We start from the raw sequence: 23,465 nt of genomic DNA on the forward strand, positions 1-23,465 counted from the left end.
GGTTTCCTTATTAAGAATTATTGCCACTCTGCTGTCTTTACGTCCTTTTGGTAAAATGTACAGGTCATGAGAATAAAGGAAATGATCACCAATGTAGGACGCTCCTGATTGTCAAACAAATTCTCCTCGTCAGTACCATAAGAAATGTATAGAGAACAGCGTGGAGAATATGACAGATAATTTTAGGGGGGAGGGGGGGAAGGGGGAGAAGGGGGAAGGGTGACAGCATCGGAGATACGCCCCAGATGCGTATTTGGAGAATGTCTCTAATGAGCCCAAAGGGAAAACAAAATTGAAATTTCAGGGTCCGCAGCTCAGGACGATACCCTGTACTGCATTTTATGCTTTCCATAACAACGGAAAGCGGTCATTTTTTTACTGGTCTTAATGTCGCTTGCACGCGAGAGATTTAAGATTGTAGGGCGTATCGATGTCTCGCAGTTTTCAATCTTGAATTCCCTTCCAATATGAAATGGACGACTTTATGAATGTATGGAAAATTCATTTTTTTCTTTAGAATACAAATGACCACAGACCATTGTTTGCAAACCCTTTGTATCACGTTGAAATATATGAAAACATCACTACTGGTACCGCCATCTTACAACTCTCTGCCCAAGATCGCGATGACAATGTAAACATGGCTCTGAGATACTCCATTGTCAGCGGTAATAACCTTGAGAGGTTCTTCATTGATGTCTTTAGTGGTATAATTTACGTGAAGAGTCCCATTGACAGAGATCCACCGATGAACGAGAGTTCTTTCTTACTCACGGTAATGGTCTATTTTCTTGATTTTGAATTATTTCCGCTGTCTTATCGTGGACTCAACGTTACAAAACTGTTAGCTTCGTAATCTCTTTCAAACTAATGTCTACTTTTTCTTGTTTTCTAGATCATGGCTAAAGACCAAGGAAAAATTTCATTAAACTCCACCACAAGGGTGAGGATTACCATAATCTATATAGAACATTTGAATGTGCTCAGATGTTTGGTTCAGTTTCTGCGATCGGGAAGAAGCCGGCATGTAGGAGCGTTTTTTTTTCCACTTATTTGTAGAACGTTACTTATTAGGAACGTGTTATAACCTGATGGAAAGGATCTGGAATCTTTTATTCTTAGCGAAAAATTTACAAAAGTAATTTTGCATTTGTGTGCTTAGTTACTAAGCCTTTGTACAGGAGCGAAGCTTTTGATGAACTTGTTTTTTGTGGAGAAGAAACGACATAGCACGATAACAGAGGAATTTACAACTTTATTTAACAACAAAATTTATACCTAAGGAGTGTGACCTTTCGCCTCCCTTCCATCCAAGTCGTCGCTTTTCTTGTATAATGTTCTATTTTGTTTTCCACTATTCATTTTCTCTTTAAACGACAGGTTAGTATCACTGTGTTTGACGTGAATGACAGTCCACCGTATTTTGAATCTGGTAGGTCTGTAATAGGTAATAGTAGGTATGTAATACTTGCTAAGACTGAGTTTTTTTTTAGTTCGATCACCAACCTTTTTAAACTTATCGTTACCTTGGCACTTAACCTGTATTTGAACTAATCAAGCCCTGAAAATGTTAGCCCGGCCATTTTTCCAATCTCCTTTTGGGATGTCTTTTTTAATTTTCGTTCTAAGCTAAGAGCAAAGAGGAGCACTAGTCAACTTAGTCACTTCCATATGGATGAAGCTGTGCATATCGTACCTATGTTATTTACTGGATCTTCTTAAAAAAGATAGAGAAAAATAAAGAATTTGCAACTATGCTTCAAGCAAAGTATTCTTCTCTAAAACGATATTCTCTTTATCCAATCTTCCTCTGCAGTTGTATGGTCACGGTTATCATGAGTCATGATAACCGTGTCCATACTACTGCGTAACGCATTCTATGTCCCACTGCCTTAATCAGGCTATTAGCTGTGTACATCGTAACGCATTCTTTGTCCTACTTTACCAGTTGTATACACCGTGACAGTTCTAGAGGATACCCCCAAAGGGACTGTTGTTTTACGTCCTGTAAGTAACGACCGAGATACTTCCACCAATCAAGAGCTGAGTTTTGCCATAACTTCAGGCAATGATCAGGTGAGCAAGCGTTGCTTTTCTTGGATTAGTTAACATAAGGAATACTGACAGGTAACTCTCACAAACCAGTTATCTGCAAGCACAGCTTCATAACCGACGCAGATAATGTTACAAGTGATTCCTTTATGTATCTTACATCGAATGTGTTTAAGAGCAAAGACGAGGACTGGATGGTTTTGTGTACTTGTCGCTAGAGTTTTTACAGTCATCTTCCCTGCTGCCTGTGTGTGCATCCGTGTATGCTGCCCGTGTATGCATCTTTTCATCCTTTCGAATATTTTTTTGATAACTCCTCCTCTTTCTTCTGTGGAGAGAATTTATCCACTATTCAAAAGAATCCTTCTCTTAGTCAACCTTTAATGATACCGCAGTAAAAATTTTCTTTTTGGACTAGAACTATTTTTTTTAATCATAGGTTCCTCCTCAGTTTACTGTGGACAGTTCGAGTGGCGTTATATCAAGCCACCAACCGTTTGATTACGATGTAAAACCAAACACCTACACACTGACCCTTACAGCCACAGACAAAGGGATGCCTCCGCTATCAGGGTCAGTATTTTGGTGTTGCCCGATATGACCCTAAATAACAAACTTGGTTATCTTAAAGGATGTGAAATATCTAATTTTACCCAACGAGTAGGAAGGAAAAAAGAACCTTTCCTTGCCACCCTGATGCATCCGCTTACGTCAGTCTCTTTTATCTTTTAACAATGTATACTAGCAACCCTAGACATAGACTATAAAGAAATAGCAAACAACTACTGGATCACTTTCTTATCGGGGAAAGCTTGAGGGAAGCACTAGAGATAACAGAACCTAATCACAAAGTCTAACAACGAACTACCAATTTTCTAACTCTCCCAGAAGAACTGATAGAGAAGTGTGATCTCCGTCCAGATGACCATAATGGCTACAATATACAGTTAATCTAGTCTTACATATCATTTCTTCCAGGAATACCACAATTATAATTGAACTTGAGAACGTTAACGACAACACTCCTATGTTCGCTCAGAAGAAGTTTCTCTTCAGCGCGTTAGAGGTGGGTTTGAAATATGAGACATTAGTCCTCAACACGTATCGTGGCCTGAATCCTCTGATCCCCTCCCCCAGGGGAAAAATTAGAAGGACTGGTACCTTAGTTCTGGCTTGAAGAAAGATTTGAACTGGAGAAAAATCTCATCTAGGCTCATTAAAAGACAACATCATGTAATGCAGACTTCGTGTTGTTGTTCAACCGGCTACCTAAATCGTGTTACACTGTTTATTCGCGAACGGAATATCTTAATCATTTTGTGTTCTTGTATACTATTTTCTTTCGTGAATAAATCTAAGATCAATGAAAGAATTCATCCTGTTACATACTTCTCTGGATATCAGGGCTCTTACGTGGATAGCAGCAAAGAAGTTGGTGAAGTGACTGCCGTCGATAAAGATCAAGACGATAAGAATTCTGCCTTTGGTGAATTAAACTACGAATTTGTGAACCAGACAAGTGAGTTTATTACTTTAAACATTGTTTAAATTGTTAGTCCTCATCACTGTAGTTGTTTGACGTTATTGGATCATATCTGTTTCCTTTATGTCCCACATTTTAGCGAGATAACTGAAATCTTCTGTTTTTTCGCTAGTTGGAATGACTCTCAGTGTATTAAAATAAATCTGGCAGTGGTTATTGTTACTAGTTCACGCGCATACTCTTTCGGTTTTTGAAAAATCAATTTCCACACGCGAACTCGAATTGAAATTGAGACTTCAAGTGTTCACAGCTAAAACGACTTAAATCTATCGGCGGTACATTGCTTATTCTGCCTTACGCTCTTGTGCTAAGAGCAAAAAAAATCTTTCTCTGCAGTTTATTTTGATGAGAATCGGTGAGAATGTAAAGATAGGTGTTGAACGTAATTAGGGGTTTGATTTGCCTGTCCAAGACGTTCAGTTATTAAAACGGAGTGCGACAGTGAATAAATGTCACGATAGTAACGGCGGAGCGAAAAGAGCGGGAGGCTTGGGTTTGGTCGCGAAAGGATTACAGCACTTTTTGCAAAGTGCCAGGTTTGTAATGGGGCGTTGCATTTTTCTCCTTTTTCTTTTTTTTTTTTTTCTTTTTTTCATATACTCTAGGTTTTTATCGTGACCACCAATGGCCACTTGACCGTGGGGATGGTGGCAAGGTTCTGGACACACGTGGTGGTATCCAAGGGGAGTTAAAAAACGGTGCGAAAGTAGTCTTTGACCCAGACCTCGGCAATGTGGTGTCACTCGAAGCATCTGAGGGGTGGTTACTAATGGGGGACTTTAAAGGTATTTATTTTCTTTCCCATCCCATCACATAAGTATGCTTTCCTGTCAGCGGTCTCTTCTTTTCTTCATGTTAATACAACTAACTCAATTCATAGAAAAGTGAAAAAAAAAATGTCTACTTGGCTGGAAAGACATTTGTAATGTTATCTCTGAGTGAAACACTTTTGTTGCATGATTGTTTGGTTGGGGTCAAAGGAAGTAAACCGACGGGGTTTGTGTTCAAACATTTCTTTTAACCATTGCTACAAACATGACCTTGAATGAAGCCCTGCCAGCTAGCAAAAGCTCCAGTGATATCGATAGAATACATTACAGGATAATGATGGTGAGGAAAGAAATCTGTAACCAGTGGCGGATCTAGGGCCCCCCCTTATTTTGAGTAAAAAAAAAAAGGAATCGCAGATGAAAGGAAAGCCGGCAGGGCAAGCGACAAAAAAACCGCTTCCCTCCTCCCCCCCCTTTAGCTCAATGTCTGGATCCGCCTCTGGTAACTAAGTGTTGCAGCCCCCTGGCTAAGTATTTTCGCCATAATTCTACCTTCCAGTTTTCTCTTGCCTTTGACACTTGTATTTGTATTTTAAGTGTTTCTGTACATTATAAAAACAAGACGATATCATTCTCGCGTATGATTCATTTGGTAAAGAAATCTATCCGTGCGTAGCTTCCAATGACCAACCTTCACCATCTCGCTTCACGCTTAGTTAATCGAGTCTTTCCAAATTCGTTTTGATTTCAATTGCGCCTGCGTTAATGCATGTAAAGCACCACAAGTATAAGATCAACAACCTGAAAGATATAAATATCTCTATCATCAACTCTTCTGTCGAGGTCCGGACGGTGGAGGGTTATCCACTAGAATTGAACACCCCTCCTCCTCTCCCTAGACCTCATGTGTATTTTGCCATCTGTCGAAAGATCCTTACAGATTGGAATGAAATTATTGATTGTCAGAATGTAGTTCTTCCGAGCAGTTATTTCACTGGCATCTATAAAAGGCATATCTTGCAATTGAAATATTCATCGACTGCATAAGGCAACAAGTATGCTCAGAAAAATGGAAAAAAAAAACATGAAAATTATAGGCTTGAGAAGAATGAAAACTTCTTACATTACGCTTTAAGCAAATCAAATGTTCTGTCGTAATCCGCTCGAGCAATAAATCAACGAACCTTGTCAAAACAATCAAACAAATTCGATGTTTGAATATGCTATTGACAGGAACTTTGCTGCAAATCCCGGCCTGCGTTAACTTTGAACTGTACCGATAGGAATTGTAATAAGCTTCAAGGCAGCCCTCAAAACCGGGGAATAAAATCAGGGAAATGTTGCTACGAAAAAAATAGAGTCATTTGATAGTTTCATCTGCACCGTCAGAGAGAAATTCAAATTAGTGTGTTATCATTTGGTTAGCGAGAAAATACAGCTGTTCTGACATTCTAGTTCTTGACGCTGAACGTAAAATTTTTTGTCATTTTTGAGGTTGAAGAATTTAAGAGAAAATATCAAAAACAGAAAGAAGTTTCAAAGGGAATACTAAGAAGGTAGTGCAATGTTTTATTTCAAACATTCTGCGGCCTTTCGAAAACGGAAGCGGAAGATCTCTAGTGATTGCGTTATCTATGACGTCAGGTGGTTACCCAGGTTACACTTGGTCCTCGGTTTATTTGTTCCAAAACGTGACTTTCATGCAAATACGACTCATAGGCTGTGATTACTGAGAACCTTATTTCGCTCGATCTTTCGAAAGTAAGCCGTAATGAATACAATGATTTTTATAATTCTACCAGTGGATATAACTTTCATCAAAACTGAACTAGTTTTACATTCAGTTGCTTCGAAACAAATTTTGAGAATTTTTTTTTGTGGTCTGTCAGAGCATAAAAAATTTGTATTCAGTTCGCGTCTACTTAGCAGGTCGACCTTTATTGTGTCGTAAAGTTACATGACATCGCTGAAAGATCTGAACGCGTTTTTTAAGGAGGTCCTGAATAAAGCTCTGAGGAAGCTTAAGAGGCCTGATTTGAATTCTACTATGAGATTTCTTTAATTCTACTAGAATTTAGTTTGAGTTTTTATTTGCTCAGTCTCTAACCGGAAGTCAAGAATTAGACCGCAAGGTGACTCAGGGGCGGTAGATCCGAATAACCGAAAATGTTTTCGGTTTTTTCCCTTTAACTTTGTTTCGTCAGATAGCATTGAAATCTGTTTCGTTTGGCCAGAATTGATTGGTCGGAAAACGCAGAGGCCACACAGAGGGAACTATTGTCTATACTGCGCGTGTTCACATATTAATATCCAATATTTTACACCACAATTATTGAATCGTCAGGGGAGGAAGTTATAAAATCGGCGTGACCTGTAGTCTTTATCGAGGTCCGTGTGAGAAGGGTTCTCAATTCTCCCTTATACCCTTCTCATAACTTGACTTCCTATCTTATTTTCAACTATCTTTTCCTTTTCGTGTTACTTCTTTCAAATTTATAATTGCGAATGAAAAACTGAAAGATTAATGTTTATTCCGGTTGAGAAAATGAACATAAACCAATGCATGTTAAAAGAATCACGTTCCCTGTTTAAAAGTAAGAATGAAGTTAAAAAACATTTCAAAAAGAAAAAAAAACGAACAAAAACAAAAACGGAAATAAATGATAAATGGACGTTGAATTTTAAAGGAGCGAATAGGAAGCTACTGTTGCTATGGCTTCCGCTCGGCTGCTTCGAACGAGTCCCTTCCTTAATACTTAGTCAGACACCTTTGGTTTTCTCTGAAAATTATTGAAACATGTTAAAGAAATAAGAAAATTTTGATACGGTTATGACGGAATCCTTACGTGTATCTCGTTCTTATAACACAGACGAGTCAACCACACAAAGTTTTTTCATCGCACCGTTTTATGAACCCTTACCAGCGCGTGCGTGAGGAAAGCCATATGTTTATATACATACCATAATCACCGGATAGTCTAACCTGAACCATATATATACGTTAAGTCACACCAAGTATGTCGAGGTCCGGACGGCTGAGGGTTATCTCACATGAATCCGACACCCCTCGCCTCTACTTGACCTCATCTTTTCGATTTTGCTCTTCATTTCCTTCTCATAAAGTGATTTGTCTTTCATTCGTCTTCTTAAGCAATGTTGCTAGATTGATCTGGCGTCTTGTAAGGGTTTGCAGATTACTTGGAGGGGAATGACACGCTTCAGAAATCATGATTCCTTCAGGATGCGTTTCTCGTCAAACACATGCTCTTCACGTCATGTTTTGTGACAAGATGAACCTACAGAAAGCTACTGACGTATTGAAAAGGCCTCATTAGCTAAAATCTCGATTTCAAATGAAGTTATGTTTATGATCATGCCAATAAGTTCACTAATGATATCTGCATTACAATATAGAGATAAACGAAGGAAGGAGTAACCTTAGAATTTTCTCTTGCGTTAGATATTTAATGTGAAGGATCTAAAGACATTTTGGTCAAACAGGAAGATTTGTAATAATTTCAGAAACGCTTGTGTAAGGACGAAAAGACAAGTTGAATCAGTCAATGATAGTAATGCGTGACCGACATCTAAAATGATATATTCCCCTCGTGAATAAATGATCAAATCTGGTGAGTCATGAATAAATATAGATTCTAGTCGAGGTTTTCGTCACACACGTATCTATCCTTTTTACGGGGAATTTGTGGTACAGATTAAATCTGAGAAGTTTTTTAAAGTAATTTTCTCCTTTTCTTACTGACAAGTTTTCGGTGTCTGTGTATTTATGACTTTAAATTGCTTCACTTCCTCCTTCGTTATGCCAGCGTGTGTTATTCATGCATTGCTTGCGTGTTCACGGGTGGTCACGAGTAGTCACGCTTAAATAGTCACATAATCACAGCGATGTTTTTATTGGTTGATTTTAGCGGCAAATTTCTTGAATGGTCTTTTAGTGGCTGTGGCTGTTGATGAATCTGTTTGGACCCTTATGAAAAGATATAAATACTAAGGTTTTTATTTGATGATTTCTGCCTCTAAAATGCCTGTATTATTCAGGCTTGTCAGATGATTTAGACCCTTATATTTTATGCCAGAGTTTCCACTGGTCTCCTTCTAAAAGGCTGGTTACTGCAGCGGAATGGGTTCCACTTTTCTCACGTCTTACCATCCCATCAGCACCATGCTTCTTGTTGAAATAAACGCGTTTATCTTTATAGCCGTGTTTGTTATTGCAAAATTTTCTAGCCTGTTCCAGGCTTTACTGAAATTGTCAACTGAGAGTGGAGGCAACATTCTCTTCTCTTTTCAGATATTTTGAAGGAGAAAATCTTGTCTTGCCTTTGTAAGAGATTTGCATTTCTCTCGGATTTTGTTTTCTGAAGTGGAACATAAAATTCCTGAGTCGCAGCTCATTCTGTTCCGTCTTTTCCTGTTCTTTTTTCTTTTCTTTTCATATTTCCTTTACCGGAAGTCAGAGGAAGCGTGAGACTTTATTTCGATTTATATATTGTAAATAGAGTGACATCCTTAAATTAATGTTGTGGTGATAAAATGAATCTTGAGAATGTCATGGAGGGCATTTGACGTTTTCTTTGGAAGATTGGAAGCTTTGATCAATAGCGTTCGTTTTGGCGCTTTATTCCCATGCCCCGCTCTTTCTTTCCGAGTCTTGTGACGTATAGTAGCTTTCCAAGCCTTACAGGATTGAGGAATTTATCAATGAGGTATTCTATAGTCAGTTAAAACTTGATACAGGCAAAAAAATAACATCATCAACAACAACAAAAAAACAATTATTTGCATCATGTCTTAACTTTCGTACTACTTTCTAGATGACTGCATTAGTAACCCGAGTTTGTGCGCAGAAGGACTCTCCATTGCTTTCTGGCTGAAGTTCGTCTCTGGTCAGTACGTTATATCATCAGGCGGAGCATCAGGATTTGCCACAGGATTCGATTTTTATCGGGAGTCAGCGGCTGGTGACTTTAGGCTGATTTTGGAAACCTCCACCAGTGAATGGAGTCTAAAAGTTAACACCATACCAAGGGTAAGATATGGTAAATCAATCTTGGAACAGTATCCGACTTTGTTTACACGAGAACAGAGCACTTGAACATCTAGATTCAGAAAGTTACTGCCTCACAGAGCCAGTGAGATATCAAAGCAAATGTACAGTAACGACCTTTAATTATCTTGTTGGTCGAGACTTCCAGTGGATAGGTTCAGATAAAGTTTCAGGACAATTTGAGTGTTATGCTTTTGAGTGTCATCCCTGAAATCATGGCATTATGGCGTGACTTGCAAAATATTTCCTTATGCTCAAGTTTTTAATTCAGAATGATAGCTTTTAAGAGCCCCTCAACCTTCCCCTCCACTCTTACCACCAACGGTCACAACTTGCTGAAAATAAAAGGCTTATCCGGCGAAGTTCAGTCAGAACATAACATTTCACTGGATCAGATTTCTCTGACTATAGTATTATGCCCAAAATTATGTCGACATAAATTATCTGACCCTAACAGTGGAGCAAGTTTTTCAGACCCAACACAGAGCGAGGTGAAGCAAAAGAAATCTTTGACTACTTTCAAATTGAATAAAGTTGCCCTTATTGATATTTAAAGGATTGGTTTTACTTCACTTTTACATGGAGTGTCGAGACAGGGTTACGGTACTTTCAAGACGGACAACTGATCGCCTCTACCCAGGCCTCAGAGGATATAACACGTGGAAGCGATATTTTCACCCTTTTGAGCATTGGAAAACCTAACAATGTTGAAAGTCCACAGTATTATGGAAACTTATCGGTCAGCGATCTTCTCATTTGGCGCAAGCGCCTTAATGACGAAGAAGTGCTGCATTCTTACAAAATATCACGTGAGTGTTGACAAAAAATATTGCATATACTTTACTGTAGTTTACAGTCAGTCATTTGTCCTTCCCTCAGAATCCATTTGACCCGGCTGGTTGCTCTGTGGGCCAGTCAGTTTAGGTTATACAAAATTATTGATTGAAATTTCAGGACATGTTACAGGCAAAGAAATGCCAAGCTCTCCCCAATACAAAGGTAAATTCGCGCTTTCGGACAACGGAGTAGTAAGTGCTATTGGAGTATTGGATCGAGAGACCAAGGCGAACTACAGTTTCGAAGTACGTGCACTCGATTTAGATCCATTTCACCCTCGATACAATACAACCGTCGTGGAAATACAAGTCTTGGATGCGAACGATAACCCTCCGGTATTTAGGAACGGAAGCTACCTCGCTGATCTTCCAGAGCATTCCAGTGTAGGATTTGTGGCGTTGCAGGTGAAGTGAAATAAGCATATCTGTTCAATCTTCGCAGATGTAACTTGCGTAAACAATTTTTGCATCTCAAAGTTGCGTCTCTGGCCGTGGAATTGTTACAATGCATCACAGCAATTGTACTCAGGATTTTTTTTTGGGGGGTGCTAACAGTCAAAGTCCGTACTTGAGCCTAGTTGTACAGCAGCTTATCCCGTTTTCCATATTATGAAGCGAATAGGAATATTGGCACTCCTCCTAGATGGGATCCCAGTTCATCACAGGTTTCCTCCCCCCCCCCCGCCCCACAGCAGTCCATCAGGTTTCACTGACAGATTGCAGATATCCATTCATACCTGGAGAAAGGCCTGGCTAGAATGAAATGTCTCGTCGAAGAACACACTTTCATGATCCTACGAGGTCTTGAATCCGGGCCCCATTCCGCTAATCTTTAGACTACCATGTGTCTGGCGTTCGGTTTCTAGGTACGGGTTACTGTATTGTGAAAGTTTTTCTATGAAGATATCTTTGAAAGTTAAAAAGAAGATTTTTTTTTCACAGTTGGTGGTTAGATTTTAGGCCCTTGGACGGCTGGGGATTACCTTTGAAAGTTTAGTACTCCGTCTATGAAGACGAACAATACCTCTAGTGATACTGGGATGAGCCTCGGCATTGGTGTACCACTAGAATAGACATTTCTTAATAACGATGACGTTTTCAACGAAACACTTTTTGTTAGGTTTGGGCAGATGACGCTGACCAGGGTTCGAACAGCGTAGTGTCTTACATGATAGTCAGCGGTAATGTAAAGGATGCGTTCACTATCGATGAGAAGACGGGAGAAATTAAAGTCGCCAGGGATCTGGACCGAGAAGATATATATCAGTACGTGCTGGGAGTGGAGGCCAGTGACGGTGAGAAATCTCTTTTAAGATAGGCAGTGAAATGTAAAAATAGATTATGATAAAAAGGATTTTAGCAGCGTTCAAGGCAGAATTGATACTGCTATTTTAAAGTGTTCGTCACACAAAGAAAAGTAGCATTACATTTAAAATCAGAAAGAACGCCCATATAGCATGGTGATGTGCTAAATGGTTCTCCAAGGATAAACGTTCTAGAATGCATTTAGATGCTTCATTTTAAAGTAAATGGTTTGATCCCAGGAGTATCAGTAGTTCGTGTAGTGTGATCGTCCGGGTGAGTGTAGTTCTGAAAAGAACTGTTGTTGGTGACTGACGTTTCGACTACCTGTGCGGTAGTCATCTTCAGAGTCAAGTGACTATGTCAGCAAATGTCGTAAACATACTACTTAACGACATTTGCTGACCAACGTTAAAGACAAAGACGAACCCAACAACAGACAGGGAGCGATTTATAAGATCGAATGCTCCGACTGCCAGGCCTCCTACATTGGTGAGACTGGTAGAAACTTTAACACGCGACTAACTGAACACAAACGAGCAACTAGAAATGGCGATGTAAACAATCACATTTCTGAACATCACCGACAAACTAATCACAGAATCGACTGGGACTCTGCTAAATGCTTAACCTACAGTACAAACTATTTTCAACGACTGACTCTGGAAAGCTGGTTTACTAACTTAGAACAGACGCCTCTCAACAGATGTCAACAACTACCAGCACCTTACAAACGACTCATTAACGACGTGAACAAACCGACAAACAGACCGACAAACAACAGACGGATCGAAACCGACCAATGACTGTTAACAAACTCTACACGGGTCTTCCAGCCAATCACATCAAGGCTAAACAGACTAATCACATTCAACAGACCAGACTTTATAACATCATCGACTGACAACTACTCTTCACTTGACTCTGAAGATGACTACCGCACAGGTAGTCGAAACATTAGTCACCAACAACAGTTCTTTTCAGAACTACACTCACCCGGACGATCACACTACACGAACTAATGCTTCATTTTATGTTTTACAGTCATCTGAAAGGAACATATCAGAAGTTGCGCCTTTTCTTCCCTTTTCTTTTGTTTATTTATTTTCTTTTTTCCAATCTGTAATGCACATCTGATCGTGGATGATCTCTGTTATATTATTTACGGTAAAGAGGGAGGGATCTTATCACGTTTACCCTATGCTTTTCTTTCAGGTGGTTCGCCGTCATTACAGAGCACTGTGCAAGTGACAATAAACATTGCAGATTTGAATGATAACGCCCCGAGCATCATATCGAGCTCTTACATTGCAGGCGTCTTGGAGAATTTACCATCTGGTCAAAGCGTTCTCAGGGTAAGTACCAAGGGGGCGATCTTTGTATGGCATACAAAGCTTTTTGCAGCACTAAAAAGGGTAGTTTTGGACCCCTTCAATTTGTATCTTGTGCTGTTTTTTTTGTTGCGAGAGTCATAAGATTAACAGAGATTGACGTGCTGTTCTCCAGATTGAAAGGCTCTTAGCTCGAGCCCTGGTCTGGCCGGGTTAAGGTGTCTTACCCTTAAGCAAGGACTCGCAAAACAAACTGTTTTACCAAACATAACTTTTTCATTCGCTATGACAATGGGCTAACGCTCGAATCGTCAGCTTTGAAACTCATTACGGTTGCCAATTTACCTCATCAACTCAGTTGATGATGAAATTAGAAAATCCTCGCAGCTAAGAACACTACTGAAACTAGTAGTTGTAAGTAGGACCTGAAAAAAATTTCAGGCCCGTACGGGATTTGAACCCATGACCTCTGCGATACCGGTGCAGCGCTCTACCAATTGAGCTAGCAAGCCAACTGGGAGCTGGTCAATGAATTGGGTACAAATAAACATCCGAGTGAATGAAGAATTAGATATATGAAAATTCATATATTTGCACTGCGGTGGAAAGATGAAATTAGAAGATCCTTTTTTCAGGTCCTACTTACAACTACTAGTTTCAGTAGTGTTCTTAGCTGCGAGGATCTTCTAATTTCATCTTTCCACCGCAGTGCAAATATATGAATTTTCATATATCTAATTCTTCAGTTGATGATGCTAAATTACCTTGTTATATTCTCACAACGACGCAAGTCCACAGTTTCTTTGGAAACTTACCTTCTTTAAAAATAAGTTTGTTTGTTTAAATGTTCTTTGATTCCTGTGCTTCCAGGCGTTGGAAGATCTGATCATAGATTTCTACATTCGAGACTTTTTTAATAATCTTATTTATCAGTAATGAAACTCCAACGACCCTTCCGCAAAAAAATTAATTTTCAATGTTTTTTCCAGTTATTATACAACAATTTTTTTTACCTTTTTTTTCATGTAACTTTTATCATGAGATTTCCGATTTAGTATGTTTCCCACAAAACAATTCACTCTGTTCATCAAGCCATAGGGTCGTTTTGTTCATGTTATACGCTTCCAACTTCCTAAGATATCCCTTTCTTTTTTCCAATGCAGCTCTCGGTCGAAGATGCCGATCATGGCTCAAATGGACAAGTTACCTTTTCTGTGAACAGTGATAAGTTTGCTGTAAACTCATCAACTGGCATCCTTTACACAACTCAACCACTGGACAGAGAAGAGCAGGCTCGATACCAATTGACTGTGCTGGCTACTGACGGGGGAGGAGATGCTGCAAAGGTTTGGAACTGAGTTTATTCATTGGCTGCATGCCACATAAGGAAAGTCAAATGGGATTAAGGGCCATTACATGAGAGATGCGTCTCTTACTCTAAGTTTAGAAAAGTAGTGATGAATTACAAGTATAAGTTTCAAGTTTTTGAAATATTAATAATCAAAGAAACAAAGAGAAAACGTTTGTTGAAATAAAATCGACACATTATCAAATACAGAGGGAGAAATAACCCGTGAACAATAACCAAATTAGCTTATTGCTTCTTTTCTTTACACATTCTTCTGTCATTTTCTATTTATTGCCCTAGATTATTTAGACACTTTCAAATTACTCTTTTGACTAGCTGGTTGCCCTTATTATTTTATTTTAAAATGTACTTACGATTGTTCCATATTTTTATTTGCGGACGATATTGGAGGCGGTAAGGAAAAGGGTTTCTCTTCTCTGCGACTGTTTCACAAACATGTGTAAGGTGGACGAAAGGAAGAACAAGCTCTTGCTGAAATTTTAGTTTTCGACATCTTAGTCATTTTGAAATCTATCTTTCTTTCTACAGAGCACAAGTGTGTCTTTAGAAGTAAATGTCGAAGATGAAAATGACAATCGACCGCAATTCACTGAATCTGTATACCTTGTGGCCATCAGTGAGAACGCCACTGTGTCGTCATCTATCATCCGAGTATCAGCTGATGACCCGGATTACGGCAGTAACGCTGATTTGATATATTCTCTCATGGGAGGGGATGGAGTCTTCGCGATCAACAGGACATCTGGTTAGTATGCCAAATTTTTTAGCGTAGGAAATCCTGTCTTAAGTTGGTTTTACTTTACCCTGGCTACCACCTGGTCTAGAAATTCGCGCCACCTTCTAGAGATAGAAGGAACTCGGTAAAGCTTACATACGGGAACGCGTTTACTAATTTCCTTTCTTTTGATTGGTCATTTATTTGTTCATTGGTGGTATCCCAACACTCAATCACGACAAGTTACGAAAACACTTCCGTGCTCTGAACGAAGTGAAATTGCAGCCATCATCGAAACTGGTTTTTTTCACCCAGAATTTACGAGTAAATTTGCACCAACTGAATGTCGTGATAGCGCCGGAGTTATATCCCCTGGATCAATAGTCATAATTGCAATTTATTGAGACCATATTTTGAGAGCTTTTTTCTGTTATTTTAGGCGTTATCAGCATTGTAAGCAAAGTTGACCGTGAAACGAAACCCGATGGCTATTCATTAATTGTCACTGCGAGGGATCACGGGTACCCCATTCCTCAGTCTTCCACGGCCTTGGTTAACGTAACAGTATCTGACGTAAACGATAATGCTCCTCGGTTTGATAAATTTACGTATTTGGCCGAAGTCAGAGAGGACAGTGATATCAGCATGGTTGTTACCGTAGTTCATGCGGTGGATGGCGATGAAGGACTGGCTGGGGAGATTGTATATTCCATCACAGGTCTGATATTTTACCAACGATTTGCAAAATCTGTTTTCAAAGCTTCTGAAACAACTAGCAACGAGGTAAAGCAAACTTATCAGCCAATTAGACTTTGTTGCTTCACCAATATGATTTCATACGAGCAACTTGCAAATATCCATACAACAACAAAAACTAGAATTTCGACGGTGCATAAAGTTAAAACATATACATTCACCCAAACAGTATATGATTGGGATCGTAGAGTCTTGGTGATTTCTTTTATTTTGCTTGAAATGCTACATTTTGCTTAACATGACCACGCGGAGAGGCGACCACAAGGATCGGTCAAATTGATTTGCATTCAAAATACTAACAACCTCAGGGATTCTATGCCGATTGGGAAACGTGAATCATGAATCAATTTTGTTTAATTGCTGGTGCATTTTGGGACTAGCGCTTCCTTGATTTTAGCTGACATTTCTATTCTTGTTGGTTTTTCGTAGCCGGTAACGATGGAAGCGTGTTCTCCATTGATTCGTCTGGAAATATAACAGTTGCTAAGAAGTTGGACAGAGAAACGAAGAGTGCTTACGAACTGACAGTTACTGCTCGTGATCGTGCAGGTAGGCCAACGAATAAGAGTTTATCTAGTCAAGGTAAAATGTTCTGGGTTATGGTATATGTAAAAAGGTTTCGGTGTAATAAAGGAATAAAGGGCGTACATTTCTAAAGACACTGTGGTACTGCGTGGGTGGGAGAATATAACGGGGTAATTTAGCATTGTCAACTGAGTTGATAACGTAAATTGGCCACCGTAAATAATTTAAAAGCTGTGTTTAAAAGCGTTGTAACAGACACGTTTTGCCCCCAAAACGTTCTTTTCATGTCATTTACATGTTTTTCCAGGTGAACCTAAATCTACAAGTGTTGAAGTGGATATCAACATAGCTGATGCCAATGACAATCTACCATTCTTCCGCGCACTACCGCAAACCATTCTGATCAGCGAGTCCGCACTTCCCGGCATGCCTGTCTACACGTTGATTGCCGATGACCCCGATGTTGGCACCAACAAAGTTCTCACCTACGCAGGGAACTCACCTGAGGGAAAATTTGCAATCAACGCAAAAACTGGAGTAATAACAACAATTGGAAAGTTGGACTACGAAAAACAACAGAAGTAAGTGAGGCAATATTTGCGTCCTAGACTCCTTTATGTTGGTAGGAGTCACATGATATTTCAATCAAATGCTACTAACTTTTTGCCCATAAACACACATTCATAGTCGTCGGAATTTCATCCAGCATTTTCATCCACGATTTTTTCTTCCTCTCTAGTTACAAATTCTATGTCGTGGCAATGGATCAAGGCACTCCACCGCTTAATAGCTCTACACTTCATGTAAACATCTCCTTGGTAGATGAAAATGACAACAATCCCCATTTCGAGAAACCCATGTATAGTGTGGAGGTCTGGGAGAATGAGACAATCGGTGGTCACGTGGTTCAGGTCAAGGCGACAGAGAAGGACTCGGCCATTGGTTCTCTTATTGGGTATAACATCTCGGCTGGTGATCCATATGGACAGTTTAAGATATTTTTCGACTCGGTAAGTCGCACACTTGCAGCTTTGAACAAAAATCGCAATCTTCAGATCTACACTGATTTTCCGCCAAAGTGGCATACTGAAAAACTAAAACTTCATTTTTTAAATAGGGAATCATCGTAGTTCAGAAGCCTCTTGATAGAGAAATTATACCAAACTATACGCTTCGTGTGACGGCTACAGACAACGGGAACCCGCCTCGGTACGGTGAAACATCGGTGAGTAACTCTATAGGGTTAACTTGCTGTTAGAATGTAGGTTAGCAACTATAAAAACAGATACGTTGGCTTTTAAGACATCGTCCAATTCTTGTCTACAGTGAGGTCACTCTGTGCCAGTGGGGCCTATAATAAAGTTTGTTTTAGGTTAAGACCTTGTACTACTTTCTTGGCTGAAGACCGGTGGATAGTAAAATTTAATTTGATAAAATCAATTTGTTTCAGGTGACAATTTTGCTGAAGGACATAAATGACCGCACTCCAGTTTTTAAATTCCAAGATTATCAGGGTGAAATTTCAGAAGACAGTTCTGTAGGGACCACTGTGACAACAGTAGAAGCCACGGACAAAGACAGCCTGGAGAATACAATGGTATTATTCCGTTTAACCTTTTCCACAACAAACGGTCTTTAAGAAGTTGACTAGAAATGATATATAATACATTATAATCTACCCCTTGGTGAACTGCAATTAAAGCAATGGCAGAGTATGAAGAAGAGCTAAAAAGAATGTCGACTTCGTCATGAATGGAATCCGTACCTCGCTACCAGTTGAGCTCTACTGTTAAGTGAATTGCAGAAGCCATATGTTGGAAATGGGGCTGATTCAGAATGCCCACCAGTTTTTTTTCCTGGAGAATCTTGTAATGTTATGTTGTTAGCTATTGAATTACCGACCTGAAATCAAAACTTGGCTCCGGTTGCCTGGAAGTTGGGCAACTCCAAATGAGGATATGTTTAGAAATTTAAAATTTCTTCTCTTTAAAAGTGTGTATTAGCTAAAGGCAGAACTAAGGGATAATGTGATTGAAGCAGGAAAAACTTTTCTAGAAAGCCACGAATCGATTTCCAGAAATCCTAGGTTAGCTTCGCTGGTAATATTTCTGGTTTTTCTGTTATTCCAGCTCACTTACAGCATTCTGAGTGGGGATCCAAATAGCAACTTGGGCATGACAACATTCAAAAGTGGTGGGAAATACCTTGGGGTGGTAACCGTGGCAAAGCCCCTGGACCGGGAAACAAAAGATCTTTACAAACTAATCGTAAGTAGACCATGATATTGAATATTTGCTCTATTTATATCATAGTTTGCGTTGTCAGTCTAGTTACTCTTGCTCTCGATTGTGAAACGAGGGGTCCGTTTTGAGCCCAGGATGACATTACTTTGTTATGTCCATGGGAAAGAAACTTTAAGACCTAACTAATCCTCTCACCACGATATGATAAAATATTTATCGGTAAACTGCTGAGGAAAAAAAACTAACAAACAAACAAAAACCAAAAAAGAAAAAAAAGGAAAAAACGATCAAATGGCAAAACCAAGTGAAAAAAAACTAGGACAACCATCCAAAGTCCATGCTAAGGTCCTTGATGCTCCGGAAATCGGGTGGTAAGCTCCGACAATGGTGGTGCTCTTTACGGCTCTTAAATTTTTAAAAAATGTTTATCACACCTTTTGAGTAACTTGCTTGACTGTAATTCTCTCCATTTGTTTTAGATATTTGTGTCAGACGGTCTCCACAACAGTAGCGTGATGCTGGACATTCGACTCATAGATGTAAATGATAGGAATCCTGAGTTTAATTCCTCAGTTCACTATTCAGCATATGTACCGGAGGTGAGTGGCAAGTACCTGATTGCATGATTCTTTACAACGTTTGAGTATCTGAAACGACGGTTAGAGCGCAATTGCTCAAATAAGGATTACTTTGTCTTTAATTAACTTTTCCTATTTTAAACTCGCTCTCATTCTTCTGTGATTTTCATCTGATCGAAGACTGTATGTGAAGTAGATTCATATGAATACAAATATCGATTTTCGTTCAAACAACCTAACACAAGCAATCTTACACACGGAGCGTTGCTACAGGAATTTACTTGGGTTTTTCTTCAGAGCAGATTCAAGGAAGTCAGTTACAATGATGAAATTAGTGTTAGAGAAATTTTGTGAACCTGAGAAGTAAAAAAATTTATGAAGAGCGGCGCCTAAATCGTCGTTTGCTCCTATTCCATTTGCTATTGTCAAATTCTTTCGTGTCGCACACAGAGGTTCTAATTTTCCTTTCCTTTGGTAGATGTCACCTAGTGGACTGTTTGTTCTCCGTGTGCGGGCAAGTGATGCGGATCTCGGTGACAATGCAAGAATGACGTATAGCCTTGAAGGTAATGCTAGCCTTACCGATTTGGTCACTGCGCAAAGAATCAACTTTTTTGTTTGCTTACTCAATGAGTTTGTCAATTTTGTGCGTCAAACCCGGTTAAAGCTCTGGTATATTCGTTGAGGAATAAAATTACCCAAGCATCTCTAGGACACTCTAGGCTAAGTGTATGGCTTGCGATGAACGCAACAAAGGTATCATCCAAAATAACCTCGTACTAAACGTTAATTTGATTGTTGCACTGTGATACACTAATAAAGATTTGTTATAATTTTACCGTGACAGGATCAGATGGTAAATTTATTGTTGATGCAAACACCGGTGAAATTAGGACAGGTCCAGCGTCTCTTGACAGAGAGGAAAAGAGTCTTTATCGAATGACTGCTGTGGCAACCGACACAGGAATCAAGCAGGTGATGAAGAAATTTAACTGAAAATTTTCTGACTTTCCTCTGAAAAAGCACCTCCACTGAGTTCCTTTCAGTAATGAAATTTATAAGTTTTGGCTCATTTCAACTGACAATTTTTAATGACCATGTTTACTTCAGAAAAAAGTCTACTGCAATGAAAGAATCGCGAAAAATTCAGTTTTAAAACTTTTTGCCCTCTTCATTTACTAGGGTCGCAAGGAAGTAATTGTTCATGTAACTGACATAAACGACAACTCTCCAGAGTTTGTTCGACCAGTCATGACGGCGGTGCTTACAGAGGGCAACGACACGGCGGGGATATACGTGATACAAGTGAATGCTACTGACTTGGATGCTGGGGACAACAAAAACATTACTTATTCTATCAGTGGAGGAAATCTGGGAGATGTCTTTCTTATTGATGGAAATACGGTAAGATGATAGGAGCCATAAAATTTGTTTTTATTTGCAACGCAAGTGTAGGTTTTACGTTCATGTTCATGTACGAACAAATAGTTTAGTTGTGCAGGTTTAGTCAAATATTTTACGAGGGCCAGATATTACCAGCAGGAAAGGAGACTTTAGCCTTTAGACTAGGCTGCTTAGGGGATCAAACTAAGGTGTTTCTATTAAGAAAAATCCAAAGTCACCTACACCGTCAGAGGCTCTTCCCCCTATCTGCGCCCTTGGAGTCTGCATGCCATTATTTTAAAGTTTGTGTGAAAATGGAAGGTCAAACTGATTTCGTCAACGATTACGTTAAGCAGTCTCTCCTTTTATTTTATCTTTAGCAGATACATCTGAACGCAGTGAAAAGTAAACACTTGATCGAATTTAATAGAAGCTTGGAATTTTTCTTGATATAAATAATATTAGGTTTAATCTTCACTCATTATTCACATGTGAATATGGAAGAAGGTTGGTCTGTTTGTTATGTTTATTCAGGGTGTGATCACGACTAGCAAAGACCTTGACCGGGAGGCGCCTGGAGTGGCAGTCGACGAGGACGGTAGAGGCGTTTATACGTTATTGGTTGATGCCACTGACCATGGTTCACCTAAACAGCGAACTACTGCTACGGTAATTTCTCAAAGCTCCTTTGTTTATGAGGTCTTTAAAATTATATTACATTTACATGATCCTCGTACATGCATTTATTGATAAACGTTTTGATGGCTCTGCGGTGCCTAGTAGTTTTGCCGTTAATGGTAATCAAAACTGATCCTTTTCCTCCATCTACATTTTCTTCAGCCCTTTTATTTTGTGAAGTTTTTTGTCTCAGTGAGGTTGTGTAAAAGGATAATGAAACATAAAATTATTTTTTTTTGATATAGAAAGGCGTTTTGAAAATCTGACTCGAGGGACTATGATTCCTTCACTATCATCGACAACAGTTCTTTATAGCGCTAAACCAACAGTCACACTTCACTTTCGAAAACCTTTTAATCCACAGACTGTAAGTTTACAATCGAAGTTTAAATAAAAAATATTCTAAGAGCTCAACTATGGTTGATTTTGTATATCTTATAGACAATTAATTATTACAAAGAATTGTTTGCTTGCTTATCGATACTAGAAACTCTCCTCTTCAGGTACGTGTGCTCATTGAGGATATAAACGACAACACACCGTTTTTCCCACCCAATGGATACAATGTTAAGATATCGGAAGGAGCCAAAGCTGATAGTGACGTCATTGCTGCAGTGGCTATTGACCCGGATGCTGGAAATAATGGAAAACTTGTATACGAGTTGATATCCGGTAACACAGGAGGTATGTTCGTACTATTTCTAATTTGTAGTTGTTGATGCATGCGATGAGTTCCAAAAATTGAATTCTTCGGTCTTTGAACCAATACAGATCTTCAATCATTTTTTAACTCCGATTTTCCTGGTATTTACCCTATCTAATATTTATTGTCTATCACATCGTACGAAGGACTTGTGCACATGACTGACGTTTGACTGACGTTTCGATTAACTAACGGAAAGTCTTTGCCAACTTCAAAAGGAGAAACATGTACTAATGAAACTATCACACACATAACATAATTGAACCCTTCCTTTTTTTAAAAGGCGATTTCTCGCTGGATCCTCAGACAGCCATGATCAAAACTCGTAAGAATCTTGAGCGTCAACAGACATTTTCATACACTCTAACTATTGGTGTGTCGGATCAAGGGAAACCTGCACGAATTGCAAAGGTAGGTACAGATTTTCTAGCATATTTCACCAGTCTTCAGTCATTTCCTAAGTAAACGCGCTAATTTTTTTTAACACACCTGTTCCCTTGCTTCACTCTACATGGCACTCTAGTTAATTTTTTGTAGCACTGAAGCTAGAAAAGGGCGCATCTATAAATCAGTGTTGCCACCAAAGGTCCACATACAAAGGGCATTTTTATTCGATTTAGTCATCTCCAATTTTTCAAAATACTTTATACATAATTCTAAATTTTTTCTTTTTATAAAACCGTCAAAAAATTCTTAATTTACGCATTTATTGTGTTTGCTTTTTGTGCTCGGGAGTCTTTAGATCAATACGTTTTAACAGTACTGTGTGGAGCATTCATTTCCAGATCGTTATGCATTTTACTCATTTCAGACACAGGTATACATCGAAGTTGGTGATATTAACGATAACGACCCGGTGTTTGATCCGGTAAACTATACCGTGTCTGTGTACGAAAATTCGCCCATGGGAACGCCGTTGATAAATGTAACAGCAAAGGATGCTGACAGTGGTCAAAATGCTCGGATTACCTACAGTGTCACAGAAGGGGATCCTTTTTCTGTATTTGCTGTTGATACACAGGTACACCAATAGCGATGTGTGTTTGGGTGACAAGAGGCAAAATTTTAGAGGGGAATCTATGTAGTTTTTCTATGAAAGATTTGACAAGTGTGGTGGAAAGCGATCAGTTTTAAAGTTGGATTGATAGATTGAAATTGCACAAATTTCCCTGTCTCTGAAAGAAATGGATAGAGAAGGTGAAGTAAAGAAATGGGTTGGTATAGAAGAGTGAAAAAAACCAACGCACTATCAAACAAAGGAAGAGCAACGAATTAACAAACAATATTATTTGGTTTTATCAATTGAGAACAACTCTAGAGCAACTTATCGACACTTGCTTTTCATCCAACTCATTTATTCTTGTTTTTCTCTTTACTATTTCCTCACCAATAGCGTAGCTTCTTTTTCTCCATATAAACACATACACAACCCACAATTCCTCCATTCGCTCCGACGAAGGGCTAACGCTCGAAACGTCTGCTTTGAAACTCTTGACGGTGGCCAATTTACACGATCAACTCAGTTGATAAAACTAAAACTATCTTGCCATACTCTCTCACCTTCGCAGCACCGTAGTTTTTTTTTGAAAACTTACCCCCTTTATTTTTATCAGCAA

At 39.1% G+C, this 23,465-nt stretch overlaps 1 protein-coding gene across 1 annotated transcript in view; it reads left to right on the plus strand.

Annotated features, from left to right (window-relative positions):
- LOC131798346 (protocadherin Fat 4) overlaps positions 1-23,465 on the plus strand; it is a 48,266-nt gene that overhangs the window by 5,112 nt on the left and 19,689 nt on the right. Inside the window, exons 6-35 of the mRNA XM_059115993.2 lie at positions 518-775; positions 896-943; positions 1,381-1,432; positions 1,949-2,076; positions 2,492-2,625; positions 3,031-3,118; positions 3,457-3,571; positions 4,201-4,380; positions 9,198-9,412; positions 9,987-10,239; positions 10,385-10,671; positions 11,387-11,561; positions 12,784-12,923; positions 14,063-14,245; positions 14,797-15,013; positions 15,423-15,701; positions 16,169-16,288; positions 16,572-16,845; positions 17,004-17,274; positions 17,382-17,489; positions 17,715-17,861; positions 18,394-18,531; positions 18,987-19,106; positions 19,564-19,651; positions 19,933-20,060; positions 20,268-20,489; positions 21,003-21,137; positions 21,650-21,830; positions 22,133-22,260; positions 22,661-22,870. Of these exons, the coding sequence (XP_058971976.2) occupies positions 518-775; positions 896-943; positions 1,381-1,432; positions 1,949-2,076; positions 2,492-2,625; positions 3,031-3,118; positions 3,457-3,571; positions 4,201-4,380; positions 9,198-9,412; positions 9,987-10,239; positions 10,385-10,671; positions 11,387-11,561; positions 12,784-12,923; positions 14,063-14,245; positions 14,797-15,013; positions 15,423-15,701; positions 16,169-16,288; positions 16,572-16,845; positions 17,004-17,274; positions 17,382-17,489; positions 17,715-17,861; positions 18,394-18,531; positions 18,987-19,106; positions 19,564-19,651; positions 19,933-20,060; positions 20,268-20,489; positions 21,003-21,137; positions 21,650-21,830; positions 22,133-22,260; positions 22,661-22,870 (5,022 nt within the window). The remainder of the gene's footprint in view (positions 1-517; positions 776-895; positions 944-1,380; positions 1,433-1,948; positions 2,077-2,491; positions 2,626-3,030; positions 3,119-3,456; positions 3,572-4,200; positions 4,381-9,197; positions 9,413-9,986; positions 10,240-10,384; positions 10,672-11,386; positions 11,562-12,783; positions 12,924-14,062; positions 14,246-14,796; positions 15,014-15,422; positions 15,702-16,168; positions 16,289-16,571; positions 16,846-17,003; positions 17,275-17,381; positions 17,490-17,714; positions 17,862-18,393; positions 18,532-18,986; positions 19,107-19,563; positions 19,652-19,932; positions 20,061-20,267; positions 20,490-21,002; positions 21,138-21,649; positions 21,831-22,132; positions 22,261-22,660; positions 22,871-23,465) is intronic.

This window comes from Pocillopora verrucosa, chromosome 3 (genome assembly GCF_036669915.1).
Source record: "Pocillopora verrucosa isolate sample1 chromosome 3, ASM3666991v2, whole genome shotgun sequence".
NCBI classification, from domain to species: Eukaryota; Metazoa; Cnidaria; class Anthozoa; order Scleractinia; family Pocilloporidae; genus Pocillopora; species Pocillopora verrucosa.